This window comes from Sinocyclocheilus grahami, unplaced genomic scaffold (assembly GCF_001515645.1).
Source record: "Sinocyclocheilus grahami isolate Dianchi unplaced genomic scaffold, SAMN03320097.WGS_v1.1 scaffold38.1, whole genome shotgun sequence".
Taxonomy (NCBI): domain Eukaryota; kingdom Metazoa; phylum Chordata; class Actinopteri; order Cypriniformes; family Cyprinidae; genus Sinocyclocheilus; species Sinocyclocheilus grahami.
Window position 1 is genome coordinate 1,309,404 of NW_015505217.1, and position 20,381 is coordinate 1,329,784.

The following is a 20,381-nucleotide window of genomic DNA, read 5'->3' on the forward strand; positions in this document are numbered from 1 at the left end:
GCCTCACAACATGTGTTCACTTCTGTCAAGCGCTGAAGACAGGCCTTTGAGATGAAAAGGAGAAAGGAGAATGTACATTTAGTTCCCAACTGCTGTGTACAAGCTTTGGGCCCTGGGCCTCTGTGAAGTGACATTTGTGATACATTCATAAAATGATGGATACATTATGAAGTTATTTTTCAGAGTACTACTCACTGATGTCATTTATTTGAAACATAGTTTGTTCTGCAGAGAGCATAATCCAATTTTTTAATAAATGCATGCAAAACTCTTATTTATGCAAGTAATTACCTGCATAAATTACCCGAGTGAATTTTTAGCCCCAAAATAAATAAATGTAAATGTGAAATGGGAAAAATAATTAAATGATTTACATGAGTATTTATGAATAAGTGGCCTGTTTTTGTACTGAATTAAAATATTTCTGTATAGCAATAATGAGAAATCGTAAAATGTTAAAAATAGGCTTATATACTGTATATATTTCTTTATGTTATTTATGTCTAAATTAATAAAACCTTTTTGTTTTATTTAAATCTATTTTACTTTATTCTATTTGTTGTGTTTGTATTTGTCTCTATATAAAATTATTATTATTATTATTGTTGTTGTTGTTAGTTAGTATTTTGACATATTTATTTTATATTATTAATAATTAATTAAAATATATTTAAAAGAAAATATGAAGTACACACACACACACACACAAACATTTCTCATTACTGTTATACACAAATATTATATGTGCATGACAGTAATTAGAAATAAATGAAACATATTTTTTATTAAATTAATTAAAATCTATCTAATGTATATATATATATATATATACACACATACATATATAATGAATATATAATGTGTGTGTGTATATATATATATATATATATATAATTTATGAATTAAATTAATTTCAATTTAAGTGTCATTTATTTATTTTAATATATTATTTTGGGGTGAAAAATGACACTAAGATTGAATACTCAGGAATAAGGTGTAATTATGAGTGGTCATGAGGGCCATCCAAACCTCTTTTATAACATATTTTTGCTTCAGTTTTTTCCACATGAGGGCAGCAGAAGACAAAACTCCTGAAATCCCGATCGGACTCCTAATCAAACGCATTTATTTTATTACCCTAGCATGCAATTCCACCACAGCAATGTCACATTCAACAATAACATTTCATAACGCTCTGTTTAGAGTGATCCAAAGTGTTTCTGCATTCTTGCTCATGTTTGTTGGGTTACCACTGGACTGAGACGCACCTTGCTCAATTCAATTAACAATAGCTTTATTGAAGCCTAGGGCTCCTCGTTCACTGTAAGTATGGGATTGGCAATAACACTTGCCTTCAACAAACCAGGAATCCTTAAATAGAAAGTTATATGCCTAAATATAAGAATAACGACAAGCACCATAATGTTAAAAGACGACAATAATATTACATTTCTTAAAATAGAACCTTTATTATATATAAAAATGCTTTTGATACAAAAATTGTCACAAGTGTGCATTATATGAGGCATTTTTGTACACAAAACAAAGACATTGGTGGTGCACCAAAAAGCTCCTCGGTGTGAGTGGATGGGACGATCCAGACAGATTCAGTCTGCCAAAGTGGTATAAAAATCCAAATAAACTCCATTGTCACATTCACAATGAACAGTATGTTACCTTGAACACATATGTTTGCTTGAAACATAACCTGCATCATCTGCTAAACTGGTCTTTGTTGAGTTTTCTACAATGGCTATTTTATTTCATCTAATTTGCGCCTTTAAAGACACTGTTTTAGGTCTTTTCGCATGGCTGACTGTAAAAACACAACTAATGTAATCAGAGGAAAACTCATTTTGTATCTTCTTCCACATCTATAATTCTACATGCACGTCTAATTTCCGTAAGTGCTCAATTTGGCAAGAAGAACAAATATTTCAAGATGGTTTTGATCAAACAGACATAAAATGTGTGCTACAAAACCCGACAAAACAAATCTACTCTTTTGAAATAACATTTTAAAGAGGAAAATAGTTTGATTCTTCAACTTTACCAAAAATGGGGGGAAATAAATCTGAATTTCAATTTCAAAACACACTTTTCTAATTGTTACCACATTATCATGGTAAGATTAACCACATATCCTTGTTCAAATCATAGCTTAGTTTTACTGTATTATTACTATAATTATTATTTTAGTTTTTTTACAAAACACCTACAATGAGTTCAGTTCATGAGATGTGATCGGTGGAGGGCGAGGGTGGGCAGCTCTCCTCCGCTGACATGTACTGGCTGCGTGGGGTGGGGGGTGGAGGGTAGGGGTCAGAGTCTGAATTGAGGTCCATGTAGTACTTGTTGCTTTTCCAGCGGCTGGTGGTGTAGTCGCTGTCACACACGTCTGTGCTGCAGGGGGTGGTGGGGGGCGCGACCCCTCGATTCATATACGGTCTGTGGAGGGCAAACGTTTAGAGATCAGGAACTTGAGCTTGAGATATTTGACCTGTCTACCCATCTGTAACCCTATTACCTATGCAATTATTCAACTATTCATTCATAAATCAGCATAGATATCTTAACATATTTGAGCTATCTACCTACATTCCCACCTACCAGCATACCTACCCTACCACTCCAAATATTTGAGCTATCCACCCACCTACCAGCATATCTACCCTATCATTCCAGATATTTGAGCTACCTACCTACAGAACCCATCTACCTAATTACCAGCATATTAACCCTACCACATCAGATATTTGAGCTATCTACCCACCTCTCAGCATATCAACCCGACCATATCTACCTTCCCATCTATCAGCATATCTACCCTACCATACTAGAAATGTGAGCTATCTGTCTAACTACAGGTGTTGAAGCAAAAAAAACAGCCAAACCCCATTCCACAGCCATACTTGTCACACACCCAGTTTTTTCTTCTTGTAATTAGGAGCGCTTGTCCTCCTAATTTAAAAAAATAGAAGCACTTTTTTTTTTTTTTACGTTTAATGAGGCTGTGGGGGCAATTAAATTCATGGGGAGGTTAATGTTTTAAATATACAATTTTAAATACAGAAATATTAAATGATTTAAATAACTGAAATTATATGCTAAAAATTAACTGAATGAAATACTTTATGAATGGGTAATCATCAATCACTGACTCACTAGAATTGTTCAAAAACTACCTTTCGTTCATGAATGAAACACCGCTGTGTTTGCTTTTAAAGATGCGCAGCGGCTCAGCTGTTACTTGATTTGGAACTATTTTCGTTGATGAAATGGTACAAAATCAGGCAGTACTTGTTTACTGAACTGTTGTATTAAATTAATATCACATTTGCAAACTCCCTTAACAATTATTAAAAGCTGTCACTCTCCTTATCACGATCTGTGGGCACACAGAAAATGAGAGCGCATGAGTTCTCAAGACTCAAAAGCACGTGCAAATGATACGTTCCATCATCTGCCATCGCGTTATAAGCGCGAAACCTGCGGGAATGAGTAGAATTGTTATTAATAGCTGCAATCCCGCACCGAAATTCAAGTTCTGCTCTATGTTCTCTGCTAATAACCCGCCTGTGAATGATGCAAGCGGCGTCACTATGTTGTCACTGAGAAGCTGCAGCCGTGGCGGGGATGACTTTTGGTGTGCCGGCAGAACAACAACAACGCGCTACATGTTTCTTTTCCCTCATTCTTTCCAATTGACGAAAATCCGTCATAGCGACGGAAAACTTTAATCCCTGTAACGATCTACCTATCTATCAGCATTTCTACCCTACCATACAAGATATTTTAACTGTCTAACTAACTATCAGTATATTTACCCAACCACAGTAAATCTATCTATCTATCTTTCTATCCATCCATCCATCCATCCATGCATCCATCTACCATATATTTGAGCTATCTACCTGAAAGCACATAAAAATATCTACCAAACCATACCAGATATTTGAACTATCTACCTATCTATCTACCCACCTTCCCACCCATTAACATATCTACCCTACCATTTCAAAAATGAGCGGTCTACCTTCGTATGTACCTATCTACCTACCTATCAGCAAATCTACCCTACCATAACAGATATTTCATCCATCCATCCAGGATCTCTGGATTAAAACACACCTGTAAGACCTGGTTGTTGATGGGCTGTTGGATGAATAAAAGACTTCTGCGTTGTAGAGCGAGCGATCTGTCGCTGGTGATGGAGGAGGGTTGAGCATCTATACACAGAAAAGCAAAAAATAAGTTATATGGCATAAACCACAACAAAACAGACAAGATCAAATATATGAAGTAAACTTAAAATACAAAAATATTTTTTTTCTATATGGAATTAAACAATAACAATAAACTAATGAATAGCACAGTACCTGAGGGTAAAAAGCTCCTTTGGTGCTGGAAGAGCTACTGGATGATGCTCCCGTCACATGGTTCCTGTCGTAGAGAGGTGCCCCACTGCTGCTGCTGCCCATGAGACTCACTGAACTCATCATGGACTTCCCACAGGAAATACCTGCGACACAGCGAGACAGACTCATCACACACAAAAGACTCATCACAGGCAGAGACATTATTCACCTTAGGAGACTGCAGCAGCTATCAAACAGCAGATTTTTACCTGTAAAAGTACCGTGCTGTGAATTTGTGGGTGCAATGAAGTTGAGGGGCACGTGAGGGGTCCCACTGATGTACTCGTGTGGGAAGCCTCCATTGGGGCCCTTGTAATGGCGACACACGACTCTCTGACACACAAAACACATGCCTCCCATCACAAAGACAGAGAGGATGATGCCGATGACGGGGCCGATGGTGCTGGTGTGACGCGGAATGTCATTGGGGGGCGAAGGGAAATCTGTGAAGCAACCAAACAGGGATAAATAAGTATCACAATTCAAGTTATTGCATGCACGTTCAAACACCTCATGCTTTTTTCAGTATGGTAAACGTACCGCAGAAAAGCTCGTCAGATTTGTCTGCGCAGTCTGCGAAGGAGTCACACTGCTGTTTCTTCAGAATACACTGGTTGTTGCCACATCGGAACTGATTAGGCATGCAAATGGCTAATGGGAAAAATGCGAGAGGATAGATCAGTGACTGACAACAATTAGCTTATAAAAATCTAAATGAAGCAGCATAAATTTATGAATGCAACAAGTTATGGATGTGTATCTGTAACTATACGCTGTCATATGAACACCAGTCAGTGATTTAAGATTAACGTTTTTCAAACGATACACAACACTACAATGGTTTCCAGCTCACTTCAAGTTGCACATAATAAACTGCGATTAATTATTAAATGAAATAAGTGAATCATTTGAGCCAATTCAGTGAGTTGTCTGACTGATTCAGTAAATAATTCAGAATCATTTTTACTGATTCATACGAAAAAACTATTGATTTATTTGCACAAGTTTGTTTTGAGGACAGCAAATTGACTATGTAATATTTTGTGCCACCCAGTATTTCTCTCTTATTCGCAGTGTTTTGAATACAAGTGCACTCACTTATTTTTTTCACATTTTTGTCCTTTCAAGTATTTTTAACTACACGCTATTGTACAAATCTAATAATGCATTATCGGTTCACAGAAAGGAGGAGAAGACAGCATTTCCCCACATTTGGAATGAAGAACATTACAAAAAATGGTCAATTACACTTCAGTTGCCTGCCAAAATAATGGCGTAAGAGACTAAAAATGCTGTGTGAAAGTCAAAAAAGTACTGCTCTTTCTGTTGGCAGCAACACATGGGCAAATCATGACTTAATTTGGAGACAGATATTGTAAGTTTATAGCATTTGCACATCCTGTTGAAAAAGAGAGCTGCTTGTCTGGCTTGTCACGCTCATAACCTCAAGATTGTGTGTGTGTTTACAGAATCAGTCACAGGTGGAAATTCTAGTAAATCAGCTGGTTTAAACTGCATAACAGTTGGACGTACTATCGCAATCCTGTTCATCAGAGCCGTCCGCGCAGTCGGGCTCTCCGTTGCAGCGCAGCTGAGAGTCCACGCATTGGCCTTTATCGCACTGAAACTGGAGTTCGGAGCAGATGGGACAGTTCATCTCGTCGCTGTGGTCTGCGCACTCTGCGATGCCGTCACAGCGCCATGCCATGGGGATGCAGTCGATCTCGCCAGTAGCGCAGGTGAACTGCTCGCTAGAGCAGGTGGGAGGCTCTGAGGGGGGGTCGTGGGTAAATATGTGATCAGCACACATGCATGAAAACCAATAGGTGCGTTTTTGATTTCATGCCACACATGTGTGTGTGTATATATGTAAAAATGTACCTCCACAACTGAGCAGATTTTGAAGCAGCACCAGGTGCATGGGACACGAGCAGCGTGGTGTCCCATCACCCTTAGCAATGCAGATGTGGGAGCAACCTCCGTTGTCACAGGAACAAGGGTGGGATGCTGTTAGGAAGATTAAAGGACAATTATACTCTTTAATCACAGGAATTCTGAGGCCACATGGTCTTTAACTATGTAAACCGATTTTGACAACATGTGATTTTTGCAACTCAAACAAGGTTATATGCTGGTTTAAAACACTCAACTACCAGTGTAAATTCGTTTAGATGTTTTTGACTAGTCTGGCAATTCATTTAGGTAGTTAACAAAGAAGAAACTGGGCTCTTTTTACAGGTTTTAAGACAAGCAAGCAAAATATTTTGCAAACAAGATTATATATAATGTTAACTGAAATATAATGTGATTAAATACAATTTAGGATATAATATTTTAACTTTAATAATAAACACTTATTTAAAAAACGTTAATATGATATAATCATATATTTGTTTTTATTAGTGCTGGGCAACGATTAATCGCATCCAAAATAAAAGTTTTTGTGTACATAATACAGGTGCATCTCAATAAATTATAATGTCATGGAAAAGTTCATTTATTTCAGTAATTCAACTCAAATTGTGAAACTCGTGTATTAAATAAATTCAATCTTGGTAAACGGGTGCAGTGACGTTGCTTTTCAAAAAACACATTGGACCAACACCAGCAGATGATATTGCACCCCAAATCATCACAGACTGTGGAAACTTAACACTGGACTTCAAGCAACTTGGGCTATGAGCTTCTCCACCCTTCCTCCAGACTCTAGGACCTTGGTTTCCAAATGAAATACAAAACTTGCTCTCATCTGAAAAGAGGACTTTGGACCACTGGGCAACAGTCCAGTTCTTCTTCTCCTTAGCCCAGGTAAGACACCTCTGACATTGTCTGTGGTTCAGGGCATGTCACCATATTCTAATTTGTTGAGATAGTGAATTGGTGGGTTTTTGTTAAATGTGAGCCAAAATCATCACAATTAAAAGAACCAAAGACTTAAACTACTTCAGGCTGTTCGCATTGAATTTATTTAATACACGAGTTTCACAATTTGAGTTGAATTACTGAAATAAATGATCTTTTCCACAACAGTCTAATTTATTGAGATATACCTGTATATGTGTGTACTGTGTATATTTATTATGTATACATAAATACACACACACATGCATGTATATTTAAGATAAATGTTATGTTTATATATTAAATATATTTATATATAATATAAATTATATGAATGTAAATATATACATGAAAATATTTTCAAAATATATACCGTATGCATGTGTCTTTATATATACATAATAAATATACACAGTATACACATACACATTATATAAACAAGAACTTTTATTTTGGATGCGAATAATCATTGCCCAGCACTAATTTTTATACTATAGTACAGGGTTCCTCAAATCTTGCCCTGGAGGGCCAATGCGCTTCAGAGTTTAGCTCCAACCCTAATCAAACTCACCTACCTGTGATTTTCTAATGATCCTGAAGACATTGATTAGCATGCTCAAGTGTGTTTGATTAGGGTTAGAGCTAAACTGTGCAGGAAAGTGGATCCCGTGGGCCAGATTTGAGGATCCCTGCTATAGTAGATCATTATATTATAGTAGTGTAGCAAATTATATAAGATATCCATAAAATAAATGACATATTAAATTCTAATTTAAGTTATAATAATTTAATTTAAATGTCATTTAATTAATATAATATATAAATCATACGTATATTATTGTACTATAGTAGATGATTATATTATATAGTGCAGTAAATGACAGAATACCTTTCTGTTCTGCAATCCATTAAGAAAATATTATAATACATTTTAATATAAATGATAATAATCATTATAATAATTTAATTTATATTATATCAGATTATTTATTTACATTTACATTACATTTAGCAGACGCTTTTATCCAAAGCAACTTACAAATGAGGACAATGGAAGCAATCAAAATCAACAAAAGAGCAATGATATGCAAGTGCTATAACGAGTCTCAGTTAGCATTCATTCTCAGTTATATTATATTATATTAATAGACAGGTAACTCACAAGGTTTTTCGGAATAAAGCTAATGTGTGTGCGTTTTTTATATATATATAAGAAACAGCTGTGAATTTACCAAACTCCTCTGGCTCCATGTACTCCACCGCATGGATGCCGGTCAGATACTGGAGTCGCCCCTGAATGCGGGTCCTCTTCTCTCCGGTCAGCTTATCCACGCATTCGATCATCTGCTGCTGTTTGTCGATCCAGTACAGATGATCACCCAATACAGTCAGACCGACAGGCTGAAGGATGTTGGAGTCCTGGAGAATGATACGATTGGCCCCTGGGAAACAAACAAAGAGATCCGCAGAGTCATAATTCAAGTTTTTCCACTGTGTCACGTTATAAATCGTATCTTTTCGGCCTTTGTGTTGGTCATTTGGCAGCAGGGGGGGTTCTGTTGCGTAAGGAGATTAGCCGTGGCTTAAGGTGTGACCATCTGTCTTATGCTAACATCAAACATCAGAGCTCAGCATCTGGAGAGACTTTGCTTTCTGGCAGCTCACTGGCAATCATAAAGCGATTTTCTGTGACGAAGGCACTTAAATAACCTCAGAAGAATGAACCAAGATACAGTCCATCAAATTCTTCATTAGAGCTTGTCAATGTATATACCAGGTTAAGACAACACAGACTATACTGTTTTGATTAGTTTAGACTAGACGGTATTGATAATATACAGTGCAAGTATAGATAGTGCCTGGCCTGTGCTCTCGGCCAGTATTTGTTTGGTTTCCATCGCTATGTCATTTGACATGTTTAGAAGATCAAATCTCATTGGAGAGGTCAGAAAGTTGTCCTTGTTTGATATGGCGTTCCAGAATACTGCAGAACTGATAGCAATCAATTTGCCCACAGGCGATACAATACAAGACAGGGAAAAAAAAAACATTTTGAGCATGAGATTCAGTGACATTTATGGTTACGTGTTGAGGGAAAAGACCTAATCTTTCTGGGAAATTTGTGACATCAAAATTGATCTTCAAAATAAATGACTAACATTGAGTTGCATGGGAACATTTAGTTTTTCAAGTCTTAAATCATGATGTTTTGGTACAATATTACAAACAACACAATTGCTGTTATTATGACGGCACAAATCTCTTTTACATTACTATTTTTAAAACTCAACTTTAACTCTGTAATTGTTATACTGATTATTAGGTATGCACAATATATTGTTATTTTACTATTATTTATATATCATTACAGTATCTATTAGTACTTTGAATTAGATTTTTTTTATATTTCAGTTGTCATTTTAATTTTAGTTTAAGTTTTAATAATTGTGTTATGTGCTTTTGCCATTTTTATTAGATTTAGTTTTTTTCTTTTAATTTGAAAATATTTAGCTTTTTCAGTTTTTATTTTACTCAGACAAAATACTACAGATATTTGAATAAAGGCTTTGACATGAGATATGCAAGCAAAAATGTAGTAGTATTTACCAGACAGGTCACTGCTCTCAATCCGTTTCAGGTCTGCGTCCACCCAGAACAGTTTGCCCAGCTTGTTGTCCAAAGCCAGTGCAACGGGGCGGATCAAGCCGGTTGTGAACAGGGATTCACGCTCCGTCCCATCCAAAGACGCACCTTCAATTTTAGCTGAACGATCCTGGACAGTAGTGAAATACATGTATCTGTGGAAAAAAAGGGTTTGGAAATTACATACCATTTTCCTAATGGTAAAAATATGCAGTAAAAATGTGACTAAAAATGTGGCTTTAATCGGATTATACAAACATCTTTCAAGATGTTTCAACATTTAATGAAAGTGTTTGTAGTAATTTATGTTATTGCATTGCATAACAAACACATGATCTGTAGGAATGGATAAACATTCATTTGTTGAACAGAGGGAGCATCTTTGATGGGGCCATGTTGTTTTGACTGTGTGGGAGAATTGGTGTATATCTTCACACATCCCAAAAGCCCTTTAGCCGTAATGTTATGTCTAGACGAGTCTGAGATAACTCTCAAAGGTGCGTTTTCAGTTGCTGTCTGGGAAATTTTTCTCGGCTTAAAAAAACCAGAACGCTGATATTGATATCGTACAGTACAGTGTCTTTAAAAATTAGATAAATTATCACAGCAACAAAGTAAACCACTTAAAAACAGTTAACTCCTTTGGGAAACGTTTGGGGGATCTACATTATGTGTGATGCATTTCCAATGCTAAGATGGGAACAGAAGAAATTAATAAACCCCAAAATTGGTTTGGCTGATGGATCTGAAGACGCCTTCTCTGAGTCAGAGCACTATGGAGTGTTATGTACTCGCTAAACATCTGCCAATGTCTGACTTTAGGGCGGGGAATGTAGCATATTGCGTATTAAATTTCCCACCTGTGATGTTAAACAAATCCTTATGCGAACATCTTTGAAGATGTTTTGATCCCGAACGATCTGAAAAACTAGGTAAAGCAATGCTTCATCAATTTGACGACATTTTGAGGTTGTCGGATTTGACAGCATTTTGGATCCAGATCCAACGACTAGCTTATGTGAACTTTCAGAGAGGGTCAGCCCAATGTCTTGACCAGAACAAATAAGGCACACCTAATGAAATGAGGTTTAAAAAAAAACATTAAAAAAAAATTTTGGTAACACTTTACTTGAAGGGGTGTGCATAAGACTGACATGACACCTTCATAATTATGACATGACACATGTCATGAATATGAAGGAGGTTGTATGCATGTTTATGACAACTGTCATTAAGTGTCATTCGCTCAGTTATGTCATTTTTAATGCAAATATGACATTATTTGACCTAACCCTAACCTAACCTTACCCCTACCCTTACCCCTAACCATAACCCATAACAAAGACATCTCAAACAATGTCATCTTTGCATTAAAAATTACATAACTGAGCGAATGACACTTAATGACAGTTGTCAAACATGCATAAAAACCCTTCATATTCATGACATATGTCATGTCATGATTATGTTGGTGTCATGTCATTATTATGAAGGTGTCATGTCAGTCTTATGCACACCCCTTCAAGTAAAGTGTAACCAAAATTTTTAAAAAGAGAAATGTCAGCACCGATAGCCTTGTGGGGAGTGTGCCGTCATACAGCGTTGTTGCGCTATGGGCATCCCGAGTTTGAATCCAGACTCGAGGACCTTACCCATTCCAGGCCCTCTCTCTCCCATCTGTCCTAACGTAATAAAAGGCGAAAATGTAAAAAAAAAAAAATCTTAAAAAAAAAAAGATTAGAAATGAAATAAAATAATGTTGCCCATTTTATGATTTATTTTTGAAATTTTTACCTTTTATTATAATAGGACAGATCATAACTGACAGGAAGCAAAGCGGGAGAGAGAGAGGGGGGCGGGATCGGGAAAGGTCTTCGAGTCAGGATTCGCTGTATTTTGGCGTGCTGCCCACAAGGCTATCGGTACCGACTTGCCTTTTTATTTATATTTTTAGTTTTACCAAAAATTACTAAGACTAAAACTGAAATAACAATAAATGGAAATTAAACAAATACAACAAAAAAAAAAAACTAATTTTCACAAATATATTAAAAAAAGTAATAAAATGTGCACATAACTAAATTACTAAAATGTGAACTAAATTAAAATAGCCCATTTAAGATATTAATAAATACTATAAAAATATATAAATAATACAAAAAAACATGCTGATTCTATTTAGCCATCTCATAAACAAAGCAGCATAATCTGGTCAAATTAGGGATAAATGCGAGACTAAATATAGGGATAAATGCAATGAGCTTGATCTCAGATATGCCGGTTTTTGTGCCATAATTTGCTCTCTTGTGGGAGACGTCCCCTCCACCCCACCCAGACGAGGCTGTGAGGGTGAGACGTAAATAGAAAACCCACTGATGACGGTCACACTAACAATGGGACACACAATTACAGTGCATGCAGCCAACGCCTGCGTATGGTCGACCCGCGAGCGAGCGCCACAGCATGGGGACCACAGAGGGCCATCTGTTCCACATATTTGGCTATTGGAGAGGCCTGGATGGAATCAAGAGTTTTCCTACAGTACGAAAGAAATGGCGAAGCGCCCCGTCATTAGAGTATCCAGTTATGCGCTGTAATTTCAAGTCCACTGGCCATAAATCAATAAACATTTGATACAGTGTTGTTATGTTTATGGAAAGGAGCCAAACCGCAGCTGAATAATAAAATCTGCCCCCGAGGTTATGGATGAGCAGTTAAATTTAATGCAGGTTGTAATGATAATGACATGCCCTATATTTTATTTGCTAATTAATAATCGTACCCTTTCTCAGCGTTCACCACGATAGCGCGTGGCTTGTCCACATCATCCTTCAGGACCTCCCCGATCACATGGCCGTCCATGCAATGGATGTTGATGGTGTTGGTGGTCTCGCAGGTCCAGTAGACGGTGCGACTGTAGGGGTCCAGACTCAAGTCATGAGGCTGCTTTGGGTGGAGGTTGGTTGGGGTCATCACTGTGGACGCCTGGATAATTCAGATGACATTAATTTAAATTAGGACTGCTAACATACAATTACATGATATGCTGAGTAATTAATCAATTTAATAAAAAATTCCATATCATATATCAATTTCATGAAAATAATACGAAAAGTGGATCGAAAATGGTTTTAGATAACAAATATTGAAATATAAAAATTATTTATTTAAATAATAATCATTATTAACATAATGATGTCATATATTATAATAGCATTATTAATATTAATAACAATATTTGTTATTATCAGTATACTACTACTAATACTACTAAAATATTTCTTGAAATATTAAGATTAATACTTAAAACGGACCCACTTTTTGTTTTATCTTTTAGGATAATTATATATATAATTATAAGCTGAATAATTAATCAAATTAATTACAAATTCCATATCATATAATATATCAATATCATGAAAATCATACAAAAAGTAAATCAGAAATGGTTTTAAATAACAAATATAGAAATATTTAAATGATTTAAATAATAATAAGTATTGTTGTTATCAATATAATAATGTCATATATTATAATAATGTTATTAATGTTAATAACAATATTGGTAATTACCAACATACTACTAAAATTACTACTACTAATAATAATGATAAAATTATTTCTTAGTAAACACTGACCCACTTTTTGCATTATATTAATTTTGGGATAATAATAATAATATACATAATTACAGGATAAGGTGAATAATTATTATTAATAATTAAAAATGATGATAATAATAATAATTATTATTATTATTTATATTATAAGTTAAATATTATTATAATTAATAATAAACAACAACAAAAACATTTTTTAGTAAACACTGACCCACTTTTTGTATTATCTTAATTTTAGGATAATTATAATAATTTACCGTCAACATAATTACACAATAAGCTGAATGATTAATCGAATGAATCACAAATAATAACATGTTTTTATAATAATAATAATATATATTTTTTACTTTAAATAATATATATTTTAATATATATGTTCTACTTTAAATATATACAAATAATTAATCAATTAAACAATAAATATAGTGAGTATACTATCATGATCAAGTAACATCAACATTGTTTGAACAGTCACCTGACTGCCGTCGTCTTGGGCCCTGCGGATGTTTTGTCGGCCATCCACCCAGTAGACCAGGCGTTCCAGAGGGTCAAAGCTGATGGCGCGCAAGTTCTTCATAACGTGGATAGGTAGAATCATGTCTGGACTCTGTTCTCCCAGGACCATTCGACTGATGGAGCTCTTCTGGCTGAAGAGCAGGAAGCTAGAGGGCGCTGTTGAGGAAAACAAGAGGAAGGCGAGAATGAAGGATCCAAAACTAAGTTATAGGAGCACAGGCCAACAATGGACATCTCAGAGCCAGCTCCATTCCTCTGATCAGAAGGTGAAGGTCAGCTAAATGCAATCATACGAACTAAACACAATCAGCCTTTCCCTCCAGGCCATGAAAGAATGAAGAAACAAGAGGGAGTAAAAACACAAGTAGAAACACATTAGCGCTGCCAAGACCTCTGCACTCTTGGCCAATTGCTCTCACCGTGCTCCCTGGCGTGCTTGTTTAATCCAAGTTCTGTCATTTTTAAGCTTATAAGGAATTAAATGCATATGACTGAGTTTTGCATGGCCGGGAGCCATTGTTTTCTAATGCCGTTTCAAACTGCCAACTGCATCTTAAAACCCATGACTCACTTTAATGTCGGTAAAACCCAGTGAAAACTTCATGGCTGGGAGACCATAGATTACTTTACTCCTGATGGCTGCTAAAATCTCCAAACAGTGCATTTTAATAAGGGTTCAGGAAAAAGGACAATATTATGGAATAATAACTTATTATTATTAATTATTAATACTTATTATTAAGAGTAGCATTAATAGTATAATAAATTATAAACGTGTTTATACAACAGTAGTAATATTAGTAAATATTACATTTATAATATTTATTTGTATACAAATATAAATACATTTATATAACAAAAATTACACGCACACACACACAAAGCCTGTATATATAGTACATATAATCTCAGTAGTAATAATAGTAATAACAACATAATTATTACACTACATATAAACACTAATAAATATATTATTATAATACATATAAACATTCGACATATAATAATTATTATTAGTAGTATACATCTGAACATGTTACATAATGATTATAATAAAGCAATAAGTAATAAAAAATGTTAAAGAATAAGTATTATTGATTTATTATGATAATTAATATTATTCATTACAATTATTTAATAATGTTGTCCTTATTGCTGAACACTGATAATTCAACTGTTGAGATTAGCATATTGCAATTATATCTATAATCAATAATAAATTATATAAATTGTAAATAATTCGAATAATTATTACAATTACTATTATTATTACTAATAAACTCTGTAAAAATATAGGCAGGGGGGGAAAAAAAATCTAAATTACCTGCTCATATCGGCCAGAAGAATATTTAATTATTTATTTATTTACTGCCCTAAAATAATTAGAAGCCAAAGAAGAAACAATGGTACAAAATGCAGCAACTTTGAACACCTTACATTTCCCTTCTAAACACTCCACGCCAAAACTCACAGCTGCAGTTGCGTCCGTTTGCCTCCAGGGTGTAGTGGGAAGCGCAGCGGCACTGGGCTCCAGAGGGTGATGCTAGGCAGAGGTGGGTGCAGTTGCCGTTGTTTTGCGAACACTCGTTGGCGCCGTCTTGTCTGGAGGAGTGGAAAACCAGGATGTCCATGACATACTCCAGGTGCCCTTGCACCACCGTTCGGTTCAAGCCACTGCGTTTGTCCGCCCGCTCGATGCTGCGCAGGTTCCAGTCAGTCCAGTAGATGTAATCGCGATACTGAGTCAAGCCAAAAGGATGAGGAAGATCGTCAGCCACTATCTCTCTCTGCAAACCTGAGGACGATAAACCAAGAACATTGAAGGGTCTAATATCGTATGGTTTAAGAGGCATTTCTGATGATTGTGGGTTTTTTAAAACCTATGATTTGTCACCTTGCATGTTTGTCGACTCAATCATGCAGGTGTCCAGGTCTGTCCAGTAGAGTCGCTGGTCGATGAAGTCAATTGTGAGTCCGTTGGCTCGGCCCACTTTGTCCACCAAAGTCATGATGTTACTGCCATCCATGTGAGCTCGAGCTATCCTGGGTCGACCTCCCCATTCTGTCCAGTACATGTACCTGCAAACCCAAATCATTTACTTGATTGCGGATCTAACAAAACTAGAATGAACTTCACCTGTCATCACATGGACAAAGACGTGCTAAATTGAGCCAAAATTGCTAATTTTCAACTGCTGTCCCCGGGTAGGATGATAAACCAAAAAAAACACGCTCTATAAATCATAAAAACATTCTTCCTAAATATAAAATAAACAAACAATGAATTAATTAGTCATTTCCTATATAGTTCCTAATTTACTTGCATTGATAAATACTTGATAAATAAGAATATAAATAATAATATAAAATTGAGAATATAGTTATTAATAGATACTGAAGTTACTAATATTTATTTACATTTAGACAAAATATTTAAAACAATTTTATTATTAAATTTTTAAATACACTTCTTCATAAAATAGAGTAAATTAATGAATGTTAATCTAGCTACAGCAAATTAAACTAAAGAAATACATGTACTAATAATTTATTATTCATTTTTATTTGCCATGTAATTAATAAAATATGTATTAATCATACATTAAAACATATATATATGTTATATATATATATAAAACATTTAAATATTATAGTGATATGTATTATTTATAAATAAATCAACATATAACATACACATAAAAATATAATGAATGAATAAATGACAAATGATTGTTTAATACAGATAAAATGAAAATTAATAAAATAAATATACAATAAAAATAATGTACTATTAATTTATTATTCATTTTATTTGCTATGTAATTAATATAGTTATTATATTATAGGAATTAACCATCCATTAATACATATTCAATAAATAAGCATTAATAATATATAAAATTGATAATAAAAATAGTCATATTAGATACTGATGTTACAAATATTTATGTTAATACAAAATATAAAAAAATAATATTTATTGTTTAATTAATAAACTATTTAATAAGTAAAATCAAATGAATGTCTAGCTACAGCAAAATCTTTTTATTTGCAATATAATTAATATAATAATAATTATATTGATTAATCATATTAATAAATAAACATTGAATTAATAATCATTAATAACAAAAACAAAAAGCGTTTTTTGATACTTAAGTAATCATATTTAAAAATAATATTTATACATAATGTTTACAAATAATAATACTAATATGTATTCCTTTATAAATAAATGAATTTGTAAAAAAAAAAGTGTAGCTATAGCAAAAGCTTGTATGACAGGTCAAAACTGAGCTGCCCATGATAAACAATGCAAAAATTTTACTTTTCCCCCATCGGGTAAGCAAGCAGTGAAAAGCACACCTAACCAACCCCTCAGCCCACTCAATACACCACTGGCCTAAGAGTCAACTGAGTCAACACCTCTCAGTGTTAAGATGAGAAGAGACAATGCTGAAGAATGCGTTGGCTAATAGAGGCAGTCGTGCCTCAGAAGCCACAGGAATGCCTGCTGGGTGCTGGAGGACATGACTTCACTCCTCTGAGCCACATGCAGCGGCTGCGGCATGTTGGCACTTGTCTTCTGCCACACATACAACTTGATGCCCCGAGGACGCGCTGTAATACCAATGAGTGTGTCTGTGTTGGAGAATGAGGGCATTAAATCAGATATTTAAACTAGTGGTAATCGATTAGCATACTTCCAGAGGGCTACAAAATGTAGGAAGCCTACGGTTAACCAAAACACAAGCGGATGTGTGAACACGTGAACACTAAACCGTGCGTATGCAACATGGTTAAAGTGATATGCAACGAATTTAAGGGTGAAATTGTAGCTAAAGGAGTCAGAGCAGGATATATTTTAAAGCTAGTGTTCCTACCCACTGGCAGGATCCAGAGCAAGAGAGCGAGGGTTATCCAGGTCTTTGCAGACCAGCACTTGTCGGTACTGGCCATCCAGACGGGCCACTTCAATACGGTTGGTGCCAGTATCAGCCCAGTAGAGGTTTCGACCCATCCAGTCCACAGCCATTCCCTCAGGATAGTCCAGGCCAAACTCTATGACCGGTTCCACTGAACTGCCATTCATGAAGGCTCTGCTGATAGTCTAAACAAGAAAAGCGATCAAGGAAGTGACTAAATACTCAAGCTAAGAGCATTAATAAAAATATATACACACACAATTGTGCAACTGTCACAAAGTGTGAAAAAGCCCAAAAGGCTATTTAAGACTGACACTAAGCAAGCTGCTACATGCTACTGCTAAAAAAAAGCAATACTCATTTAGGAGTCATTTTTATTTGTTATATAATATATATATATATATATAAAAGATAAAAGTGTCTGCTAAATGTCTAAATGTAAATATAATGTTATAGAAATATTTACATTTATTGAATTAATAAGAATAAAATGTATTAACTAACTGATTAATAAATTTATTTATTATGAATAAATAAATAAACTTTAACATTAAATAACCTGCTAATAGAAACAGTCATTATTTGATAATGATGTTATTCACATTTACAACTAATATTTCAAAATAATATTAATGTTTTATATTTAATGTTCATGTTTAAATTCATCATAAAACATGATGTTTTGAATATTTAGCATACATTTCCACTGTAGTGATTAGTGTTGTTTGCTAGATGTATCTTCTATAATAACTATATTTAAATATATATATGTGTGTGTGTGTGTGTGTGTGTGTGATATAAAGGGCTAACTGTTTTATAATTTTGTTACACTCATTTTTAAAAAAATATTTTATTATAATGTTCTATTTTTATTTGATATATTTATGGAAGAAAATGCCTTAAAAACATGACATTAAAATATATAACATTAAATATATATTTAAAATATAACATTAATATAACATTCAAAAAATATGTGTCACAAAATAAAAAAACGGTTAGCCCTTCAGAGCTTTTAAAACTGAAATTAGCCACTAACTGTTAATGTTAAAAGCATTAATGCTGCTTTGTAACAGATATTTTAGAACATTTTAAATGGTTTTCTTGTCTCAGTAGCATTTAAGAACAGCTCAGAATTTACATGCTGGTCTGACATGGTTTAAGCTAGTTAGTGCCGGTTTAGCTGGTGGATTAGTTTTGCCATACTGTTCACCAACACAATACTTCTAAATATCGTCTTATAACCATTCTTATTTGTTTTACAATGAAAGATAATGTTATCTTAAAAGTGCAATACAAATGTAATCATCACAAAATTGAAGAAGACAGGCTGCTTGAGATCTTTTGAGGTGAAACATCTTGGACGTCTTTCCCACTGACGTTTTAAATCTGAGTGCAACAGCTGCTTTGGGTTAGAAGCTGATGGCATCGTTTTATCATCCTCCAGTGCGGAGGTAAAAATCGACAGCTAAACTTTTCATAATCCTTGGTTTACTTTTCCTTTGATTTTAATGTACAATCGCTCACTCAAAATGTCACAATCTCTCACCACCACAACGTTCTTTTTACAGATACACCGGAGTTAAAAAGTTAAAATCATGATGGACACAAAAGTAGTCCGTACCTTGGTGATGACATCGGTCCAGTAGATCCTGTTTTCCAAAACATCAAAGTCCAGTGCGGAGACCTCCTTGACCCCGGTGAGCGGGATGGGCACGTCGTTGCTGTTGGTGCCCAGAGAGATGCTGCGTATGTCAGCACGGTTGGTGAAGAGCAGGAACGCTTCTGGAACCACACAAGTGCGCAGATCACTCAGCAACTCCAAGCCCATGGGGCAGGCGCAGCTTAGACCCTGAGGCCCATGGAAACACAGGTGACTGCAGCCGCCATTGTTTTCCGCACAGCCGTTAGTGCCTGAACACACACAAATGGAGATCTATGGATCAGCTTCATGGACATGCATTGATCTCACAGTGATATAGTGTTGCTGTTTGAAGTCCTCCTATTAGTTTTGTGGCAGAAACCATTTTTTATTAAATTAATCTATTTATAAATTAAATATTACACATATATAATTCTGTCGGGACCACTATCGTCAAAATGATTGACACAGTTTGGTTTGGTGGTAAAACTCCCTGCCCATCCATGCAGCCTGTCATGAATGAGCAGGGAGAGCAGCAATAATAACCCCAAGGGTAAACAGAACAGAACAAAGCAGATATCATTAATGTACTTAATTATATTTAAGTGTAACACATTATTCAAGATAAAAGGAGATAAAAGATTGAAAGCCAAGTCCTGACTGTAGCGAAAGGAGGAGTTGGGGATGGAGAAGGGTAATTTGCTCCTGAGCAAGCGAAAAAGGATAGATGTATAGCTGAGGGATATAGGTAGATGTGATCAGCTGAGTCAGC

General features: G+C 35.0%; 1 protein-coding gene across 1 annotated transcript in view; it reads right to left on the reverse strand.

The window, feature by feature from the left end:
• Positions 1-2,231: 2,231 nt before the first annotated feature.
• lrp5 (low density lipoprotein receptor-related protein 5) overlaps positions 2,232-20,381 on the reverse strand; it is a 75,946-nt gene continuing 57,796 nt past the window's right edge. The window contains exons 11-25 of the mRNA XM_016267522.1: positions 19,592-19,881; positions 17,926-18,152; positions 15,936-16,120; positions 15,513-15,836; positions 14,001-14,197; positions 12,685-12,887; positions 9,867-10,057; positions 8,492-8,701; positions 6,300-6,425; positions 5,952-6,188; positions 4,959-5,069; positions 4,628-4,861; positions 4,380-4,522; positions 4,132-4,229; positions 2,232-2,448 (exon numbers count right to left, since the gene is read on the reverse strand). Of these exons, the coding sequence (XP_016123008.1) occupies positions 2,232-2,448; positions 4,132-4,229; positions 4,380-4,522; positions 4,628-4,861; positions 4,959-5,069; positions 5,952-6,188; positions 6,300-6,425; positions 8,492-8,701; positions 9,867-10,057; positions 12,685-12,887; positions 14,001-14,197; positions 15,513-15,836; positions 15,936-16,120; positions 17,926-18,152; positions 19,592-19,881 (2,993 nt within the window). The remainder of the gene's footprint in view (positions 2,449-4,131; positions 4,230-4,379; positions 4,523-4,627; positions 4,862-4,958; positions 5,070-5,951; positions 6,189-6,299; positions 6,426-8,491; positions 8,702-9,866; positions 10,058-12,684; positions 12,888-14,000; positions 14,198-15,512; positions 15,837-15,935; positions 16,121-17,925; positions 18,153-19,591; positions 19,882-20,381) is intronic.